Source organism: Ceratosolen solmsi, unplaced genomic scaffold (assembly GCF_000503995.2).
Source record: "Ceratosolen solmsi marchali unplaced genomic scaffold, CerSol_1.0 scaffold70, whole genome shotgun sequence".
In the NCBI taxonomy this organism is placed as follows: Eukaryota; Metazoa; Arthropoda; class Insecta; order Hymenoptera; family Agaonidae; genus Ceratosolen; species Ceratosolen solmsi.
In genome coordinates, this window is record NW_011948448.1 from 85,553 (window position 1) to 109,016 (window position 23,464).

Below are 23,464 nucleotides of genomic sequence, written 5' to 3' on the forward strand. Positions count from 1 at the left end.
TCTTCTCTCTTAGTGGCAGCCGTCTCGCGCGATTCCACGTCACGCCGTCAAGGCTCGCGCTCGTTTCTCTTTTCCTCCTCTTCAGTTAGTCGGCGGCGCTGGCTTACACTGGCTTCGAGAACAGAAGAGGAGAACGAGAGCGAAAGTCGAGGAAGGAGCGAGAGCGACGGAGCAAGAAGCATTAGAGTTAGGCGAGAAAACAAGTCATCGGATAGAGAGAGAGAGAGAGAGAGAGAGAGAGAGAGTGAGTGAGATGCGTGAGGAGAAGAGAGACGAGGGAGAGACGCTTTTAGACGCCTTGCAAGTGAGGGGTCCACGACGACAACCACGTCGTGAGTACCCCAAAGTAGTTAGTCGCGTACCTTAGACAGCTTCCACCTTGCGCTCGCCGGCGATTCGCGAACGCGCATCTCCTGACCGTCACGCCGCGAAAGTGCTCGACGATATTAACAGCATTACACGCGTGTGCTAAGTGATAATCTCCAGGTTCAAATTATATAAGTGATCGCGGAGAAGAATGCTGCTAGTGTTTCTTTTCTCCGTAATTTGGAGATAAGCTGTAAAGTGCGAGTTAAAAAGTGACAATTTTTTTTCTATAGCCGTGAGTTTAATCGACATAATAATAATCGCAAATCAACTATGCTGGCTGTTTTACGTTTAGGAATTAGAATCAGAAGTACTTAGGGACCAGTAGTACGTAAGGCTCCTTGGCGACTCCTACCCAGTAGAGACCCACAGACACACATTGCTCGTAAATCCACAGTATTGCAAGCAATATTTTCACGCAAATGTGGTCAAACTAAAAATTTCATACCTAAGGTTTAGAATCTCTCGACTTTCACGACCTCTCATACTATCGCTCTTCGCCTTGATTACACATCCATTACAAAAGTCTAGAATTTCTACATGACTTTCGAGCAGATCGGCGGAACTTGAACCCTGGAATGCTCGACAGTGCTAATCAGCAGGATCAGCAGCGACTTCTCCATTGTCTACGTCACCATTATTTTGACCTAAAGTCCCATTTAATAGGACGAAAGTGGTGCGCGTGGCAAGGAAGGATTGGGAGGCTATGGCGGAGCGTCCTGGCCGGCGGAGATCACGTCGCGACAGTCTGGAAGCTCCTCAGAGCGTCGCCGGCAATTCATCGCGCACTCCTCCCGGCTCCAAAGATCGTAGGACCAGTCGCAAGACCGCCGGCAAACCGATTAAAGAGCGATGGCTCTTGACGCGCAAAACCTGGCGGTATATGGCGGACGCGGGTCGCCGACTGATACCGGACGCTAACCACAATAGACACGAAGACATACCGAAAATCGAGCAATACTTTCAAGACGTTTGCACCAGGGAGCCGAGGTTTCTACTTTGGCGAAAGACATCGTATCCTGGCAGCTTGGCTTTTCGAGCGGCGCGAAAGCGACGTCATAAAGCAGGCGGCAGTTGTCGAACGAAGCCCAGCTCGGCCGACGAAGCCGACGACTCGAGAGGTTCGAGCTCCAGTATCGGTGTATCATCCACTCCAATCGTCTCCGGTAAATTAGACCTCGCTCAGGTTAAGCGAGAATGGTTGCTGTCATCTAAGGAGCCGGGAAGAGAATTGAGCATTGCTTCGCCGGCGAGGCAAACGAAGCACAAGGATCCTCCATTGGAGGATAGCGAGACGAAAGCTTTAGCCGACATGCTTCAGAAGTACCTGAACATACAAAGTGATATTGGTGGGATACCTAAGTCTACGCCGTCGACAACGACGACCGGTGACAGTGGTAACAGCAGCTCCAAGGCCTCCGTCACTACGAGGTCTATTTCCACGGATCTGTCTACGGGCAGTGGGCTCGCCAAGGAGCCTACAACGACAAATAGCTTCGATTATCAAAAACTTATAGAAAAGTTAGAGCAACATCTTAATAAGATTATGATGGAGGGGAGGCGCGACGAGGCGACTAGAATGGCTTTTACATCAACAAAATCTAGAAATGTCGCATTTAGCGGTGGCGGCAGTTCCGGGATTGGCATAAGTGGCGCGATTCCTAAGGTTACGATTCCATATCAGAGCGATCATATACATAAGTCGCTGCTGGATACGCTGAGCCGATATTACAGCAAATCGCCCAACAGGCAGCACGTTATTTCAGATATTCTGACGGACCGGAAACTTCTTGAAAAACTTTATTTCGATCTCCGGTGTACAAGGCGATTTCGAGGACCGCGTGCGACAGGCGCTTATACTTCACCAACTGCTAGATGGTGGAACCAAGAACCTACAACGACAGCATCACGAACTAATAGGTTTTCGTCTAACGATGACGGAAATCGTCATTATTCCGCCGGGAGAAGGAATCTAGCCTCTCCGCCGCCATTGATTGCCATTCAAGGCCCGAGTACCGAGCGCGGTCCCGTCGATTCTCACGCACAAACAGATTCAGTATCGAGAGAAACTTTAGAAAATCTTCTCATCGAACGGGAAAAGGAAGAGCAATCGTCGCCTCCGCTATCTGCCAAGGAACTTCATAAATCTGCTAGGAGAAGAAGCAGCGTCGACAATGACGACGTATCACCTTCCGTGAGCGACACCATTAAAAGATACCTAAGAATGGCTAGGAAAAAGTCTATGGATGCTGATAAAATCGATCGCTTTAAGCGCGTTAACTACGACAGAAATTTACGAAATATCAAGGGCAAAGGAGAGAGACCAAGCGATGACGAGGGCAACAATAAGGGCTGCCAAACCGATGATAATTGGATACTCGGTTATCGTGAGATGAGTTCTTTGGAACCCGGTGAGGCAATCTCCGACGCGGAAACGACCGCGTCGCCAGCCAGCAGAAACGCCAGCTCCAGAAGCAGCATCGATGCAGGCCTTGGCAGTGAAGAAACAGCACCATCCACTCCCAAGCATCATCAGTCCTTCCTATCCCATCTTCTGCACGGTTCCCATAGTACCCATAAAGAAAAGCCGCACTCCGCGCCAGGTTCGCCAGCATTAACCTCTTCTACGAATCCGCCAGGTGGCAGCGCGATGCAGAAGAGCAAATCTTCGAGTAGCGTCGTACATCACGGTAGCAGACTCGTGGCCAAGAAGATCTGGAAGTCCAGGAGTAAAAGCTCATCCCGGGCAATTAATATAGTGTCCGCGTGGACGCCACAGGTATGTCCAATGTATTTACGAGTTCGATCAATCGCGATCCAATCCTCTTTTAATGGTCTTAATACTACAAAGGAAAAACAATAGAGGCTTAACATTTTTCTCATTCACTTTATGTCTCATCTTATTTTATTTCCTTTAGCTAAAAAGTAACAACCAATTCTTATGTCATGATATATACATTATTAAAAGCTATAATTGGATCTTGATTGACAGATTATACAACTACGAAATATTAATCCGAAATAGCATATATTCATTCGATTTATCTCGATCACTGTTTGTCATTTCCATCGCGCTCTCTCTAAATTACTTATCCTTAATAGTCAATTTCAAACTTGCACTTATAATATAAATATAAGAGTTCACATACAAATTATGATTAACGTTAAAATTTTTTTATACATTTTATAGTGATTTATAATATAATAAGAGATTATAATGTGTTTCATTGATAAATAAATTAAACATTTAATAGATACCAAAATTAAAAAAAAAAAAATAATAATAATAAACCATTATTTATCATTCAATTAGTTCATTATTCAGTTAACCATAGTCATAGTTTTCAATAGTTCAAGAAATATTAATATTAAAAAATCCTTTATCACATAAAATAAAATAAAATAAAATTTAATGTTCACTTTATCATTTTAAAGTTCCTTTATCATTTTTTAAAATAAATCCGTGGACTGAATTTTCTAATAAAATATAGTCTGTTACTACTAAATACAATAATTAATATTTTAATAATCTAAAGAAAAAAAGGTTATATAATTTTCTTTAAATTAGGTATAATATCTTTTAATCGAGCCTAATATAATCTAAATATTTCCTTAAAGTTAAATTTCATTTGGCGAAACAAACCCTATTCATACTAATGAATTAATTACATATTTCATTTAACAATTCCATGTCTGATTTTACGCGAAATTGCTTAAAAGTTATTAGATTATTAATAACATACCAACAGATAATCAATTAAAAGTTTATATTTTAATTGAATATTTTAACATAATATGCTACGTGATAATTGATTTGGAAGGCTTTGAAGAGAGAGAGAGAGAGAGAGAGAGAGCACTTTGTAATTGCTTAACGTGTACATAGAAAAAAGTGTCAAAAATTGTAAAGATATATTAATCAATCATTATAAAACATAAAAATATCGTAATGATTTAAGTAAAAATAAAACTACCCTTCTTTAATTGAAAAAGAAAATTATTTTTAAAAAACGAGTGTTCGCGAGTTGAAAAAATTCTTTATTATGATATTAATATGTCATTAAACGATAAATATTATAAAATAAAGAATTAAGAAATAATCAAATGATTCAATTTTGAAAATGTTTTTTTTCTATTTAATGTAATTACCCAAAATTAATTAATTAACAATTAAGTATATATATTTTACTTTTGTAATTATCGAGAAACTATATATATATATATATATATATATAGTTTCTCGATAATTACAAAAGTAAACTTTTATAAAATTAGATTAACTTGAAATTAGAAAAAGAAAAAAAAACACAAAAAATTCGATTCCCATTTTACTCAATAAGAACATTTATAGAAAGAAATAAAAATAAGGAGTTTCAACTACGAACAAATAATAGAATATAAAATTTTATTTAATAAGTAATTTTTTAGTTGAATACATATATGTAACTGAAAAGTAAGTTTTCTATAATATTTTCTCTAAAAGAAAACATATAATAAAATGTAATAATAATAAAAATTTATATAATTATATAATTATATAATATGTATATAATTATAATTTATATTTATTATATTTATGTATATAATTTAATTATAATAATTTATAATATGTATAATTTATATAATTTATATAATTTAAATAATAAAAAATTATTTAAATTTTACTGTTAAATTTATAAGCTATAATTCTGAAGAAAAAAAAACTAATTTACAATAATGAACTGCCAATTAATAAAATAGTACAAAATGTAATGGAAATTTTCTAATATGCATAGAAGGGTTTAATATTCTTTTTTAAATATTCGAAATCAAATTTTCAAGAAACCAAAATCAAAATTTCAAAGAAATAATTCAAAATCTGCGCAACAAGGGTACCAAAGAACTCTCATAATACAAATTTTTTATAAGAGAATGTTATCAATAATCAATATCGATTATTAGCAATCAATTAAAATATGAGCTAAATAGTAAGAGAAATTTTGTTTTTATTTTTTTTTTGTTGCTTTTATTGTTTTTATATTAAATTGTTTATTTAAATTGTTTTTATAATAAAATTACACGAAATTGCAAAATTTTTTTGCTTCCTATATTTTTAAGTTCTACGTAAGATATTAAATAAATAGAAGTTCCGTATACATTTATCATTGTACCTAAAAAATGAATCAATCGGTAGATAAGTAAGTAGTTAAACGTTAAAGAGAGATGTTGCTTACGCGTCTCTTTCTCTCGCTCTCTCTCTCTCTCTCTCTCTCTCTCTCTATATATATATATATATATATATATATATATGTAGATATTTCTATGTACATATGTGCGTGCGTTTATTTGTCTGTGTGCGTGTGTGTGTGTGCGCGCGTGTGTGTGTACGTGCGCGGGCGACTGTGTACGCGCGACACGCGTAGGTGTGAGTGTATATATGTGCGCATGTTGGACATGTTCATGTGTCACTGGGTCGCTTATATTTAGGAAAGAGCGGTACTCTTTTCTCTGCCCACGCATGTCCAAAAGTGCGCGACGGCAGTAGAAGTAGCGTCGGCTTTCAGGCAACTAATAGTAATCATAAGCCGGCATTTATATTACCTATGCGAAAAAGATTCTGAAATTTATGTTGAAAAACAGAAGGAGACTTGCTTTTCTTAAAAACAAATAATTTACAAGATTTGTTAATACCGATAAGAATTACGAAGCTATGCGCTAATAATTTTCTTGTATTTTGGTTACGATATTTTGCCAATTTTACTTAAAGTAAAGTTTAACCAAGTCGATGTTTTATATTCCACTTTTTTAATATTATGTAAAATCTTTTTCCAATTGCCTAATAATAAAATAAACATATATATTTTTAAGTTTTACATGTTTGAACATTTTTATGCATAATTTGCATAATTTTTTTTAAACTGAAAATATATATTAATTATCATTGCTTAAATACAGTCTTAACTATTTTTAATTTAATTTTTAATTTAATAAATAATTTTTTATTTAATTTAATTATTAATAATATAATAATGATAAAAATATAATAATAAAACAATATATAGTCATTGTATTACAAATCATTGTGATGAAAGTATAAGATTTATAAAATCTCCAGTGAATACAACATTAGTATGTAATGAAACTCATTGCAATTAATATTTTATTGTTTGAATATTAAACTATAGATTTAAAAGAAGATTTGTATTTTATAATTAGATAGTTTAATAGAATTTTTGGTTATATTGTAGCTGACCATCATTAATATTAAAGAAAGGAAAATTTTATATTATGTTAATAATCCCTTGTATATTTTATAATATTACTTTTTTTTTGTCGTAAAATATTATTGAAACAATTATTTTAGTGTATTTTATATAGAATACGTATTTTATATATGAAATATGTATTAGAATAATATTAATTTACAAAAAAGCAAAATGATTTTTTTCTTTTTTTTTTTAGAAAAAAAATCTAAATTTTCAGCACAAATCAGTTAATTTTATTAAAATAGAATCGATAAATTATCATTTTATAGAAAAGAAAACATTATTATATTTTTGTGAGTGTGTGTGTCTGTGCACGCGTGCGTGCGTGCGTGTTCTTCAGTTATCAAGTTATTTTTAATTTGATATATTTCTGCAAACTTAATTATTCTATTGATTAAAAATAATTCTTAATTATATTTAAAGCAAAGCAATAGATATAATTATAAATGATTTAATCGAAAAATGACAAAATATTAATAAGACAATATCAGTCTGCCCATTTTATTTTCACATTTTAAAAAATGTGTCTTAATACTAATGAGAATAGGACAACAAAAAATTAAAAATGTACTTTCGTCTAAAATCCTTCGTTAATTCTTCTAATTTAATATTATTTAAAATACTGTAAATTAGTAAAATATTTTTAATTAATGAAGTCTGTGTGAAATATTGAACAAATATTTAAATTGTAACCTTCTTAATATTCACAATTATATTTGTTTGTTTTTTTTTTTTTTTTTTTTTTTTTTTTTTTAGTTTTATAATCAAAGCTTTTTTCATCTCTATTATTAATTTTCTGTGGCTGATTTTGTATTAAAAAAAAAAAAAAAAAAAAAATCAGTATTTTAATATTAGATGTATTTAAGTAATTATCTTATTATTTTGTCTGCAATTGGAAATAATCCAAAGTTTGCTTACAGACGTAAGTAGCATTGTATGTCGAGTGAAAATTTTTTGTTACATAAATACACAGTTTATTTATAAACTAAATTACTATTATTTGATTGTTAAATTTAATCTGAGTAAAATTATAAAAAGAATTTAGATTAAATCAACAATAATAAGTACATTAAAATAGAACGCTAACGAAGTATGTGAATTATTATTAAGATTGTTATTATCAATGAATTAATTAAAATATTAATTTATGGTAGTATTATTTAGGCTAAAATTAGCATTAGTTCGATTAAATTCTATCAAAACTGTAAATTTCTACTTTAAATACTTTAAAATATTTATTTTTAAAATATTTTATTTAATATGGTTACGTATAAAATTAAATTGTAAATTTGTTATTCTTAATCAAATATATTGTTCAGTAATAGAAATCCGGTCATGTACATAATTGCAATCGTCTATACCGAATTTATGGAAATAATTAGTCGGCACGTGTAACATGGTTGCAAATTGCATAACAAAAAAATAGACAGAGATAAAGAGAAAGAAGAGCATGATTTCTAAGAGCTGAGGGTCAGTGCGCTGAGTTCATGTAAAGAAACGGAAATAATTGAGGAAACTCGAGGAAGGGCGACCTTGGGTGTTGGAGGTGGTGGTACAGGCTGAAAAAGCCCGTTAAAGCGGGACGCACGATAACCAATTTAGGGCCTCGGAATTTCACCGCTGCCGACAGAAATAGGCACTCAACACACTGAGAGAGAGAGAGAGAGAGAGAGAGAGAGAGAGAGAGAGAGAGAGTACGAGGGAGTGATGACGGAAGGGAGGGAAGGAATGAGCAGAGGAGACAAAAATACGGAAAGAGAAGAAAAGTTAGATAGAAAGGGAAAAATAAAGTGTAAGAGGAAAAGAGATGAGAGAGAGAGAGAGAGAGAGAGAGAGAGAGAGAGAGAGAGAGAGAGAGAGAGGGGCACGAGAGAGAGCACACACGCGGAGCAGAGGAGACAAAAATACGGAAAGAGAAGAAAAGTTAGATAGAAAGGGAAAAATAAAGTGTAAGAGGAAAAGAGATGAGAGAGAGAGAGAGAGAGAGAGAGAGAGAGAGAGAGAGAGAAGGGAACGAAAGAGAGCTTAGACGCTTGTATAGTGACACGCGCCGTTTAAACTTTTTTCTCTACATGCAAACTTTGCACGCATTAACTAAAATTTATCAGACTCTCAAATTTCAATTTTATATCAATAAAAGTACTTTATTTCTTTTTACAGGCTTTATAAAATGTACAATTAATTTTGTTATTATCGTTGATAAATATAAATATATATATATATATATATATATATATATATATATACATTCATTTTCAATTTTTAATCAATTTCTTAATACCAAATTAAAATAAAAAAATTCTTTAAATTTACATATATATTAAATTAACGAAATTAGATAGTGTAAATGAAATTCATATTGTTTTAAAGTTCATGTTTTTAATTTAACTAATAATTAATATTTACAATTTTATTACCAAACAATATCTAGAATTAATTAAAATATAAATATGTCTGGAAGTCACAAACTTACGCATGCAACTTTATCATATGTTTATCAGATCTAAGGCTAGAAATCATAATTATTTTGATGAAAATACTTTGCATAGCATATAAGTTATATGATTTGTTGAAACAATGATAAGTTAAAAAACAATTTTTCATAAGTACAAAGCTATTAATTAAAAATAAACGATTATTTCAAATGTTTTCCAAACAATATAATGCTTATAATTAAAACCTTAATAATTCATTTATAATACATAATGAAGCCACTAATATTTTGTATAAATATTCATTAATATTAAATCCTAACTAAAAATACACCTTTTTCAATACATATTTTTAATACGTTTAATTGTACAAAATGATTAATTAACAGTAATTAAATTAAATTAAATTAAATTTAAACTTGATGCTGTACAGTTAGAGAAAGTTGTAAGTATATCTATCTTGTCACGTAAAATCTGCTTACAACAAAAAATAATTTCTCAAAAATACCATTGTCAATTAAATACAAAAATTGGATATTTATTTTTAATAGTCTTGTAAGCTAAAATTCAGTATTTCATGGCGTATATAATGAATAATTAACTAATGTTATATATTTCACTATAATTAATTATTTTTCAGAGATAATTTAAATAAATAAATAAGTAAATAGTTAATTTTAGTTTTGCATAATATTTGAAAATCTATTATCAAAGATTACTAACAATTTCAAACAAAAAATTCCCGCTTATTTCTTATATATATATATATATAATGTTCAATTTATAATGTCTTCAATCTATATAAATTATTGTTTTAATTATTCTGATTTAGATACTTTTCTTTGCAAATATTATTAGATTTAGAGTTTTTCTTTCTATTTAGATGCCCTATGAAAATTTATTTATAAAACTGTTACTATTTCGTTATTTATTATATTATATTGCTGAGAATATTATATATTATATATTATTATATCTTTAGCTCAATCTTACTTATAATTAACTCTCCTAAGTAAAAATAGGAAAATAATAAAAGTTTAACTTTCAATTTAAAGTGTTAAAAATTTCTTTTATAAAACACATTTTATTATTATTACGTCATTATTTTTTCAATTATTACTTATAACGTAACATTGAATCATATTTGTTGTTATACATTTGAAAAATCTATTATCTTAATCTTAAACTATTATTATTATATCTATATATATATTATATCTATTATCTTAAACTATCTTAATTTAAACACTTGCCCTATCAACATTAGCTATCTATAATTGCTGTAAATTCTAAAGTAATGTCACTTTTGGAAAATGTGTTATTATATTAGAAAGTAATTTATAGAAATTAAGTATTATTCTGAAACAAGGTTAAATATATAATTGAAAAACTAAATATCATTTACATTAAAGTTAATAAAAAATTCATTCATATTGTGTCTGTAATGGTGACATTATTAATTATGTGTGAATTAAAGTATCATCACAAGTCGTATTATGAATGTAATTGTGTCGGAAACTTTTATACACTTACAAGTCCTCACAATATTTATTAAATGTGTTATCTCTACATGTATATATAACTGAGGTAAAATAACGAATAAAAATTATATAAGTTTAATAATAAGTTTAATTTATTATTTGTTGGATATGGAATTTTAAAAGTTAAGAAAATTACTTTATCTTGATTTATAAAAGCTAAACGGTATATTTATCGATCTATTTTTAGTATGAATAGATAAATAAATATACGATTTGGCTCGAAAGAATTGAAACAGAAGAGATAAAAAATAATAATAGAAGTGATTTTTAAATCTGTCACTGATGGCGCCGTATTTTCTTCTTCTTTTTTTTTTCTTTTTTTTTTTATAAAACGTTTATAAATAATTATTATTTTAATATTCTCCTTCCTTGGCTAGTTAAAAATTCATCATTAACAATATAAAATTCAATTATGCTAATCATATTTATATGACAACGGTTTTCAAACAATGAAATAATATTTAAGCATATTATCGAAAAATAATTTGGTCATTTTGGTCTTTAGGCGATCGTGTAATAATACTTAATACAAAAACTCAAATAAATTCAATTTTTCCTTATTTCTATTTATTATTTTCAATTTTAAGCTACCGTATCATCTTTTATTAATTTTATAAAAAAATTTTCAACAAACGCCCTTTTTCTTTATCTCAATTTATTCACGACTTTACGCTAAGCTTTATAAGATAAATTTTATAAAAATCATTGAATTAAAATGCAATAAATATTACATTATGAAATACATTAATATGTTAACTATATATTAATATTATAAAATATAAAACTATTAATGTAAATAATTGTAAAGTAATACAATTTAATATAACTTAAAAGACTCATTAAAAATATTAATTATTCCAATATACAAAATGAAGATAGTTATTATAAACATAAAATAATTTCAGAATCAAAAAAATTAAATTAATTAGTTATTAATTATTTTGAATCTAAAGCAATTCAGACTAATGTAATAATAATAGTAAGACTAATGTAATAATATAATAAGTAGAGAAATAATAATTGTATTTCATAGAATTACATTTTCAGGAATATGTAATATTGAAGCGTAAATTGAATTGGTGTTAAAGCAAAAGTTGGCCATTCGTTATTTTATATAAGAATTATTGATTCATTTGATAAGATAAAACAAAATGTTAATATATTTCAGATAATTATTAAGAAATTTATATAAAAACTTAAATTCAATTTATTTTGACTTATACATTCTTGTGGATAATTTGAATGAATATATATATATATATATATTTATTTATTTATTTACATAAATAGTGGTACATTAGAATAGTATTTGTCTGTTTAGAATTAAAAAGTATTATATTTACGTGCTTATGTTTTTTTTTTTTAAGAATAAAGTTAATTGCATTATCGGGAACAATTATTAGTCAATAAAATTTATTTAAAGTCAGTGCACTTTCATTAAATTCAATTAAACATTTCATTATATTTTTCTTAACAAACTTTACGTTAAACCATTAAACATTCATAATGAATATTGTTATAAGTATTTCTGAGAAAAATTTTTTTAAAAGTTTAATCTTTATAATCTTAATTATTAAATAACCATAATATTAATATTTTTATATTATACGTACATAAAATGTTAATAGCTTTAATATTAATTTTTATAAATTCAAACATAAATGGATGCCATTTTTTAATATATATCAATATACATTAAAAAAAAAAAAATTTATTTGAGCTTTATATATAGATAATTTATTTTTTAATTATATCTCTGTTTTATCAATTATCTGGCATATTAAAATAATTATAAAAATTCATATCATTCAAGATATATTGTTTATTTTCTTATTTATTAAATAATTGAGGTATAATAATGAATCCTTATTTATTTAGAAGAAATATATATGTTCATTTTATATATAATTTTAAATATTATTATCTATATAATATTATTCAAATTTATCAATATATAATTATAAATATAATTATAAATTTAGTGTCTGAGAATTTAGTGGCGTACTGAGTATCAATATATTGCACAGAAAATTAATTTACCTTTTTATATAAAAACTTTATACTTACAAGTAAAAATAAATAATGCTTATTGTTTGTAGTATAAATGATATGATAAATCAGATTTTATTCGGTATTTTGAATCATTTGAAACAAAGTAAACGCATATATTTATTTACCAATCATGTAACGTAGTTGCGTCCTCATTTGAAAATCATTTTTACAAATATGATTGTACAAGTATGAAATATTGATAGATGTAGATACATGTAGATACAATAATTATATAATACCATTGCTATGTTAAGTCACATACAAAAAATTGTTATAACTTTATACTGCTCGTAACATCACGTAAAATTGACTTTTTACATATTCTTTTTATTTAAGATAGATAAATATTCTCAGAATCAGTTGAGATATAATTTAAATTTTTGTTATTCTGCAGGGTAAATGCACGTGGGCTGGCACAAATGGAAGACGAGTAACCTTACAGGATACGCCATTGCGCTCATTATTAGAAATTGAAAGGAAGGTCCTCTGTCGGGTTGCTGTTGCCAAGCTTCAAGCGCTCAACCTCGGCGTACACATCAGACCTCCAAGTGGTAAGTCGTCTGCACATTGTTTCAGAAAAACAATTACCTTTCTTAATTGAAAGGGTGAATGTGTATATATAATGTTAGAGAACTTAGTATTTGTAACAATAATTCTTTTCGACGACAATGATAATCACTAATGTATTCCTTTGGTGTATATTTATGATTAAGCCGAGGAACGTAAAAGGACAATATTATTATTGTGAATTATCCACATTCATATCAGAATTCATATAAAATTTTGGATTGTATAAATAAACAAAAAAAAAGTTAGCATAATTTTTTATCAGTATAATCAAATCCAATAAATTTTATATATAAGAATAGATTTCTTAACGAATAACGTTATCTATATAATTTTATAATTTTATCCATATAATTAAAATGATGATTAAAAGTATTCGACATTAATAAATTGATGTATTAAATATATATATATATATATATATATATATATATATATATATATATATGTGTGTATTGTAATGTTTATAATTTCCTTAAAATTTTGATCAATAATTATATGAAATGAAAGATACTTTTTTTTACAAATTTTATAGTAAATCAATAATTTTCATTCCGCATAATATATCAATATTCAATATTTTTTACGTTATAATTAATTGTCAGCGTATGAAATAACGTTTCGATTATGTATTACGTTTTAAATATTTATACTAAGATTGAAATGTAATCTATTTCCAGTTGAATGATTGCATTTTAATTAATCTGTACATTTATTTAGTATAATAACAAGTAATTAACAAGCACATCATTGTCATAGTTAATAAATAAATTCAATAAATAAGTAGTTGCTACACATAGACTCAAATTAAATTTATATTCTATAAAAATCTACCTAAAGAATTAAATTAAATTACTGAAGAAAATAAATAAATAATCATTCTATTTTTACATGCTTGGAAAATTATGCCCCGAGAATTTATCACGTGGATGTAAAAATAATATAAAACTTTTTCATATTATCATTATTCTTCAACTAAATCTAACAATTTGAATCCTTCATTTGTATATCCATTTCTACTTCCAATTTGAATTTTTTTAATAGATAATTGAAAAATCGAAAAGAGAGAAGAAAGAGATGTGGTTCAAATTTTACATGAATTTTATATAAAAAAATATTGATACACTTTTTCATAATTTGAACATACCTTTTATCCATTGCAATCAACCTGAATGTTTGTATAACAATTTATCACTTTTGATCTACGCAATTGAAAAATCAGCGCTAATCGTCAATAAATCAAATAGTATAAATATGTATGAGAACGAATATCTTCAGAAAATCTAGGTTTTATCTTATCATCTAGTTAAAAAGCCAATTTTACTCTATTATCATATTAGCTTTATTATGATATTATATATGATATTTATTATTATATTAGTTAGAAGAATAATGATTGCATAGTTTTACTAAAATTGGGTATATTATTTGACTTACAGAATCTTTAAGTAGCAATTCAGTTTCGGCTAAGCCTAAAAGGCGCGCATACTTGTTGAAGAGAAAGGCTCTGACCACTGGATTTTTTGATAGTAAAGGAAAAGACGACAAGGAGAAAGGTTAGTGAATTTTATTTTATAATAAAAAAAAAATATATATATATATATATATATATATATATATATATATATATATATATATAAACATATATTTTAAATATTAATAAACGTAGATGAATATTCGATTAAATTTTGTAATAAATAAAACAAGTTATTACAAATCAAATAGATATTATTATTAAAACTTTACAATAATAAAGTTTTTGAAAGTTAATTTTACCGCTTTAATATGCAGTCTCGAGATTTTATTCTGGAATTAACTTATTAACCTAAAAATTATTCAAATGATCAAGATTATTTTGTGCGAAAGTATTATTTTTAGAAATAAATATAAAGCTTTACTCTACTGAAAAAGAAAAAAAAATTAGAAAGTATTTATAATAATCGAGAGAATAGAAATAATTTAGAAGTCAGATATAACATATTGTATTATTTTAATTAATTTTAAAACAATAGATCAGTTTAAATGCATTGAATTAATTAGAAATGTGAATGTAAAAGCAGACTAGACGTAATCCCAGGCATTCAATACATTGATTGAATTTACAATTCGAACAATAATATTGTGGTGGGATGAAGGGCATTGCAAAATATTTCAATCTAATAATATTAATGCTTCCATTACATTTAGGAATTCTTTTTGAATTGCGAGTGGAAAATTGCAACTAGACACTTTCGCACATAAGCTATCCAATCAAAATATGGGTAAGCACTAGAGACTCCTATCACCCAATTCACTGATACTTAATGCCTCGTTATCGCATCATATTTCATCATTCGTTGGAGTCATTTTATAATAGAATAACGATTAATAAATTAGCATTCTGTCGAAATACGAATTATGAATAAATAAATGTAATGGCATACGTTTGAGCTATTTATTCAAATAAACGATTCAATAATTTTCATTCAAATGATACTTTGTTTATATGTAAGTATGCGTAAATTTTTCGATAAAAATTTGTTAATTCAATTCATTTAAATAATAAATAGATAAATTTTAATATCGTTATAAAATATTTATCGCTATAATATAATCAATTTGAAATGATTTTTTTTGTAATATATTATATTTTTTTTAATATGCTGCGTTCAATTAAACTATCTACAAATATAATACTTTCTTATTATTGCTCTAATTGAAATAAATATACTTCGATGCGAGAATAGTTTTCAAAAACAAAAACAAGCCTTCGAATCAGATTGAAGCAACATTCGTTCTAATTATGTCAGTACTCGAAACTTTAGAATTTTAATGGAAAGAATTACAGTGAATATTATTCTTGCTCACAGTTTTTAAGTTTCTATTAAAAATTGTGTATGTATAGGATATATCAAAAATAGAATGAATTATTTAAAAGAATTTAGGGTGATTGGTGATCCTAAAGATGGAGGAGATTAAAGAGTCATTATTTTATTATAAATTTTGTTGCAGAAGAGGAGAAATTATCTTAAATCACGAGTAATGTCATTTTTCTCTCAAAGGTGCCACAGTTTTCGAACAAAATTAAATTTATCAATCATATTTTATTATCAATAATTCATACATTTTACCTACGATTAATTTTGCGCATATAAGTCATCGCATTAAAATTATTTATAATAATAATAATTTATCAATGAGTCTTCTAGCATTAAATGAAAATATAAATCTGAAAAATAGTAATTATGAAATATTTTATTATCATTGTTATAAAGAATATTGCCAAACGAAATAGTTGAATTTATATTATTAAAAAATTAATATTATTGTATCGACGACATAATGAAATTCATAATTACATATTACATAAGTCATCTAACTCTAATCATCTAAACTCTAACGTCTAAACTCAATCTAACTCTATGTCTTAAAAAATTTTATCTTTTTAAAAAAAAATCTATTGACACAATGTGAAATATTATATATAAATTCAATAATTTAAAAGGATTTTATGAATTTTTATAATGTATTTGAAGAGTAGGAATTAATTTTCTTATAGATAAATTGAATATCATTGGATTATTGTAACTGACTGAGTTACTTATATTATGAGTACTAATTTTTTTTATGGTGACGTATAGTTTCAACTTTTCAATGACACAAATATGTTAAATATCCATACTTTTTGCATTGAAATGACAATTTTATAACGTATTTTATAATGATATATATATATATATATATATATATATATATATATATACATATATAGAATTCATAATGATATAATTTAATTAATTGAAAATACTTAATTACATTTAAACACATCAAGTTATAACCGCAATAATATTTTGGATTTAATATAAAGAATTGTAAAATTTTATAATCCAACAAATTATTAACAATTAATACTATTATTATTATATTTCTTTTTAATCATTTAAATAAATTAAGTAAAACAGTTATTGCTTGAACATTCTTTTTATCCTTTTATGAAAATTATATATATCCAACAAAAATAAATATAGAGTAAATTAGAGTAAATTCAAGAGATGAGCTTTGCGAGACAATCTGAAGCTTCCATCTTCCAAATCGTTTACGAATATAATTACGAAAGCTTCGTTATCGTTACGTCATAATAGCCTAAGGGTAAAATACACACGTGCACTACTCAAATTGATTTTCAGATATCGATATTCATACTCGTTTTAATTGATAGTTGGCTTATCAATTGGATATTGAATTTTCAGTTGAATCGACTGTAAATAGAACTTAATAATTGCTCGTTTTATGAATTATTGAGATTATTGAATAAGCATCGATCGTCTATTTAAAATAACAGTGATAAATATTTTCATTTTTCATTGATACGAATATAAAGATATTACTAATTCTTAAATCTATTATAACCTACTGATAATTTATAATTGATTTTTAAATTTTACAGAAAATTAAAAAAAAATTATTTCTAGTATAAGTTGGAAAATAATGCATAATCCAAAACAGTAAAATAAAATGTTATTGTTAATGATACAATTTTATAGAAAATAATATATTTATAATATATTTATAACGGCACCGCGTTAAATTTATTATGTTTACTTTAAAAGATTTATCACTTTTGTTAAAATAATAGGATAAATATAAGTTGCCGCTAAATGCAAAACGAATTTACTAGAAAAATCATGTAAATTTGTACAAGTACAACGAATTTGAAATTAAAATTCAAAATATTTTTATAAATGTGAAAAATTTATTGTAAGTAAAGAAGTAAGTTAAAATGTTCATACGTGTTAAAACCTTATTTGAAACTTTTTTTTCTTCTTCTTTTTTTTGTAAATTAAATAGGCCTGTAAACTTAGACAATCATATATCATAGAAATATTTTTACTTTCTAATCTGAAAATTGCCAAGTTTTAGCGTTATTCTTGTGTTTTTTTTTTTTATTGATACATTCACTATTCATTAAAATTTCACTAATTTAAATAATTTTTCTAATTTATGCACGGGAATAAAATTTTATATCAAGCTTGATTAGTGTTTTATTATATATGTTTCTTTGAATATTATAAAATTTTCGGTTCTCGCTTAATTTTAAAAGCGCTTTGTCTGTTATCAACTTTAATAATAACAATTCCTAATAAGATTATTCGAATTTTATACGAAATGTATATTAGAGAAAAACGAAATTTTTTTTTTTTTTTTTAAATAATTACTTTTAATCAAAACATATTTTAAATGGTTTTCTTGCACTTAAATCACGATTGTCTTATGAATTAAAAATATCGAAATTTAGATAAAAAAATATTTTTACAAGATAGTTTTATAAAATCCTTATTTAGTTAAAACAAAAAACAAACAAAAAAAAAAACAAAAAAAAAAAGATCATAGGAAAATAGATTTGAACTAATTAAAGTAAAAAAAAAATACTACTTAAATGAATTATACAAAACTGGTTATCAGAATTTAGAAATATAAAGGATAAGGAGAGTCAAACTTTTGTTTGATTAATTGCATTATATAAATTTGAAGTGAATTCGATATTCGCTTGCACAAGACGTAATTCGAGGTTTAAAAATATTTGGTTCTTAGGTCTAGTCAAATATAAAATATTTGACAATGCGAAGTGAAATATAGTTGAACTGTGTATGTATCTTAAAATTTCTGATTATAGATCGTAAGATCTGGGACATTCGAAAAGCACTTCCGACGGATGATCATATGCTCGAAAAACGTTCTAAAACAACTTTTGCTTAGCTTTTATAAATTTTACATACCGTTATAATACATGATTCTTCTATATCGTTAAAAGTTAATATTAGAAATTACATTGAAAATAATGCGGTATTTTCTAAATACTTACAACACTGAATGCATATTTATAATATTATTATTATTTACTAATCATTTGTATGTTCATTTATATTTACGATAATGTAATTTTTTAATCATAATAATTCTTATAAATATAATGCTAACCTGTGTTTTTTTTTTTTTTTTTTTTTTTTTTTTTTTTTTTTTTTTGACAAATTTCTTTTAAAAAATATTTTTATTTTAAATTTGTTATTACGATATATTATATGTAACAAAATATATTGAAAAAAGAAAAAGATATATATATATATATGTGTGTGTGTGAACCGAAAAAAATTATTTTCATCTAAAAAAATAATTCATAAATAGTATAGAAAATTTGTATATTGCACCAAATAAATTCAATTTTATTTCATATTTTTAACAAATATCTAGATAGATGTATCTATCCCCGCTAATTCTCCCATACTACCATACAAGCACGCATAAACGCACGCAGAGAAACACAATCAACATATTCATGAACGTACATGTGCAAACACGTGTATATATGATAAATATTTGTAATTTGTATATTATAGAGTATATTCATTTTTTGAATACTTTTTAAATCTTTTAATGTTAGCATAAAAGATAGATTCATCTATGTTTAAAAAGAAGAACATTGTTTAGTTCAGTATTTAGGACAAATTTCATTTTACCTCATTCCTTTCTATTTAAAACATAAAAATATTACTCTCGACTAGATTTTGTTAAAATACAATATGTTCAATAAAAGCATTAAATAGAATTTATAGTACTTTTGAAAAACAATTGGATAAGTAATCGATTACATTGTTAGAAATTCTAAAATAAATTTTAATGATTAAAAGTAGAGATATAAGTTTGTTAAACACTATATTCATTCAATACATTTCTAAAGAAAGCGTGCGATTAAATTAAATTTTTTTAATAAATTTAATATTTATTTTTATCGCTGACAATAAAACAATTATTATATTGCACTATTTATGAATGACCATATATATTACTAAGTAATAACAATAAAAATTTTATCTATTTATAACTATATTGAATTAACTTGTAAAACATAATCTATTCTGCATGCATTGATAAGAGCATATAATTTAATCATATAATAATACATTAAATAGTAAAAACAGGATAAATTAAGTTATTTAACGAAAAAATTACGACAATTGTGAAGAATCTTATAAATTTAAATTAATGGACCAACTATTGAGAGAATATTTAAAAATAAAATAAGTTGTTTGGAATAAGGATTATTTAACATGCATATTATAGACTAGGCTAATACTTTTTCAGCGGTCTATATTATTTATTTATTTATTTTTATTTTTTTTTTATAATTAATTGCTAATGAACCAATTGTTGCAATGTATTGTGTGTAGAACCGAGCGGAGGCCTTGTATTTGGGATCTCTTTGCTTCAGTGTTTGGAGAATGACAGGTTGGCGCGTCTGGCTCTGGGAGAAATAAACGACGTCGGTTGCCTTAGTAGAAGTAGCAGACATGGAAGTAGAACGAGCTTCACGAGTCTAAATGAAACAACAACTGCTGCGAAAGCCGAAGAGGTAAGGCAGGATTCTGCAATTTCTGTCTTTTATTACAAAAGTTGAAAAGATTTTTCGGATTTTTGATTAAAGAAATGACGATGATGCTATAAGTAGGGATTATTTTTCACAACTTGCGATCTGAATGATAACTCGCAATCGTATTAATCGTGTCTCTCGATATTATTATTATTCGACGTCTATTGAATTTCTTTAAAACAATATCGTTTGACTATGTGTTTACTAGGAGTCATTATGTGTGATTTAATTTCATGAAAAGCAGCTATAATGAATCTACACTTTTTCACTATTTTCGATTTGTTTTCGATTTGTTGATTTTATGATTAGTCTTTGTAATAAAATAATGGATTGAAAATTTAAAATTAATTTAAGCTTGAATGATATCGTTTTTACAGCTTCTTATACGGATGTCTTATTAAATTACGTATAAGTTTATGCAAATGTTTTGTAAAGATTGTTTTATTATTAATAATATGTTAATGATATGCGTGCGATTGATAATTCATATGGAAAATATGTGATTGACCAAAAAATGTTCGATAATTTCTATATTATGTATTATAGAGTTTTCTCTTGGAGAAATTTCTATTAGAGCTATCATAGATCATGATGAGTTAGTTATTGCATAACAGACGATAATTTTTTTTTTTTTTTTTTTTTTTTTTTTCCCTCTTTTTTTTCTCATTATTTAATCTTTTATATAATTTCTCTTATAAGATAATCGATTATTGCCATAAGCATATAAAAATGCAAAAATTCCATTGGTTTAGATTTCTTCATTATTTAATCTTTTATATAATTTCTCTTATAAGATAATCGATTATTGCCATAAGCATATAAAAATGCAAAAATTCCATTGGTTTAGATTTCTATTACCGAATATTAATTACTAAATATGATGGAACAGTAGAGTGTCGATCGTTATTATATTGACTATGATATATTGACAATATTATTATAGCGACATTTGATACATATAAGTAAGTTGAATTATTAAATATCTTGCGCTTCTTTTATCGCTCATATTTTTCTTACAATTTACTTAATTGTAAAATTGAAAATTACGAATTTAACAACGATTTCGTTCGTATATATAAATGAAATTAATATAAAATTCTATTAGTCATTCTAAAACTGTTAATATCTATTACAGTAATTCAATTACTGTTCGAGTAATCAAGTGACAAGGTAATCAACTGATTAATCGCTATTATTACGCAAAGATCGATGAATTTCTGATATATTTATTATTGTAGATAAATGTTTAATAAATATATTTCTATAGGAAAGGCGCTCACTCGCATTACGAAGATGTTTCTTAAATATCTTTAAAAGTCCTCTCTTCCAGGCCTTCAAAAAGTGAGCGCAGGTTAAAATGCCTTGCACACTAGTACTGGCGGAGGACTTTAAATAAATTTATTACTCATAGGCGCGTGCCATCAGTCACATAAGCATCCTGTGGCCAACCTCGTCATGCCGTGAACGTCGTCACGTTGTGACGCGATGCGGTCACTAAACTATCATCGATGACGAGAGGCGCCTGCTCAAGCTCAGCTCTCCTGGGAGATTTTATAAATAAATCTTTTTCGCGTTGAACTATATTTACTAAGCCATTACATTATTAATTTCCATTTTACCGAACGGCCGCCACGTTTTTTTTGCTATGTGGGTTGAATGATAACGATCTCGTTATGATAGGGAAGCGGTGAAATGTGAATTGCATCTATATTTTGCTTTTCTTTAAAAAGTTTTAAATAAATGTTAACCATAAGATGGCTGTGATTTGCAAGAAATAAAATATTTTATAGTTTCTTTTGAATATATTTTTACAAGCTAGCATGTTTTATCAATAATTTGAATAATATAATATATTATTTGGAAGAACAAGTAAAATCATTCAAAGAAAGTGATTTCTTATAATTGAAATGTATATGCGTAGTATTGAAAAAAAAAATCGATTGTTCGATAATTTAATGAATAATTAAAAATAATAAATGTGCACTCAAAATATAAAGGATTAAAAATAATTGAAAACAATTTTATGTTCGATATTGTATGCGATATGTATTTTATGACATTTATTTAAATCACAAAACTATGCATCTCTGAAAAGTTATAAACACATTTTTCATTTTTCAAGAAATATATTTTCATGGATTAGAGTATCAGTATTTATGGTTTTTTATATTATTTAGAGGAATAAACTACTTAATACTAAAGATGAACCTATTAGCCTCTTTTTGTCTCTCTCTCTCTCTCTCTCTCTCTCTCTATCTCTCTCTCTCTCCCTATATATATATATATAAATATATTCGTAATGTAATGAATAAAAGAAAACCTAAAAACCATCATTTTCTCGTGGTAGTTATTTTTGTCTTCTAAACATGTTTTATTTCTTGAATACAAGCTAAGATGTTGTAATAATAAACTATAATTATTTTAATATTTCATAAATTTATATCGTGATTTGCTAGACAATTGACAAAAATCTTGAAGTTATTACAATTGAAATAAATATTTGTAGCGATGTTTACGATATAAGAATATAATGCCATCATATTTATTTGATTTTCCACGCTCTCTTTAAATGCATTTCAAGTAAAAGTTAATGAAATGAAAAATGAAAAATATTAAATTAATAATTGGCATTATAGTGTATTTCGGTAATATTATAAATTATATACAGTTATATTTAGTATATAAATAAGAAATAAACATTATATTAAAATATAATTATTCGTTTTTATATTTAGATGATTCTTTACTCGTATACATGAATTGGCAGTGAATTTTATTAAAATAAAAATTCATAGTGATACATATAAATATGTATTTGAAAAAAGATAGTTTTTTTCAATAGACAATATAAACATTAAT

The 23,464-nt window shown here is 26.5% G+C and overlaps 1 protein-coding gene across 1 annotated transcript in view; it reads left to right on the forward strand.

Annotated features, from left to right (window-relative positions):
- Positions 1-937: 937 nt before the first annotated feature.
- Positions 938-23,464, forward strand: part of RhoGAP102A (Rho GTPase activating protein at 102A) — a 36,223-nt gene continuing 13,696 nt past the window's right edge. Inside the window, exons 1-5 of the mRNA XM_011504732.1 lie at positions 938-1,786; positions 1,841-3,145; positions 13,028-13,184; positions 14,640-14,756; positions 20,406-20,587. Coding sequence (XP_011503034.1) covers positions 1,073-1,786; positions 1,841-3,145; positions 13,028-13,184; positions 14,640-14,756; positions 20,406-20,587 — 2,475 coding nt within the window. The 5' untranslated portion in view covers positions 938-1,072. The remainder of the gene's footprint in view (positions 1,787-1,840; positions 3,146-13,027; positions 13,185-14,639; positions 14,757-20,405; positions 20,588-23,464) is intronic.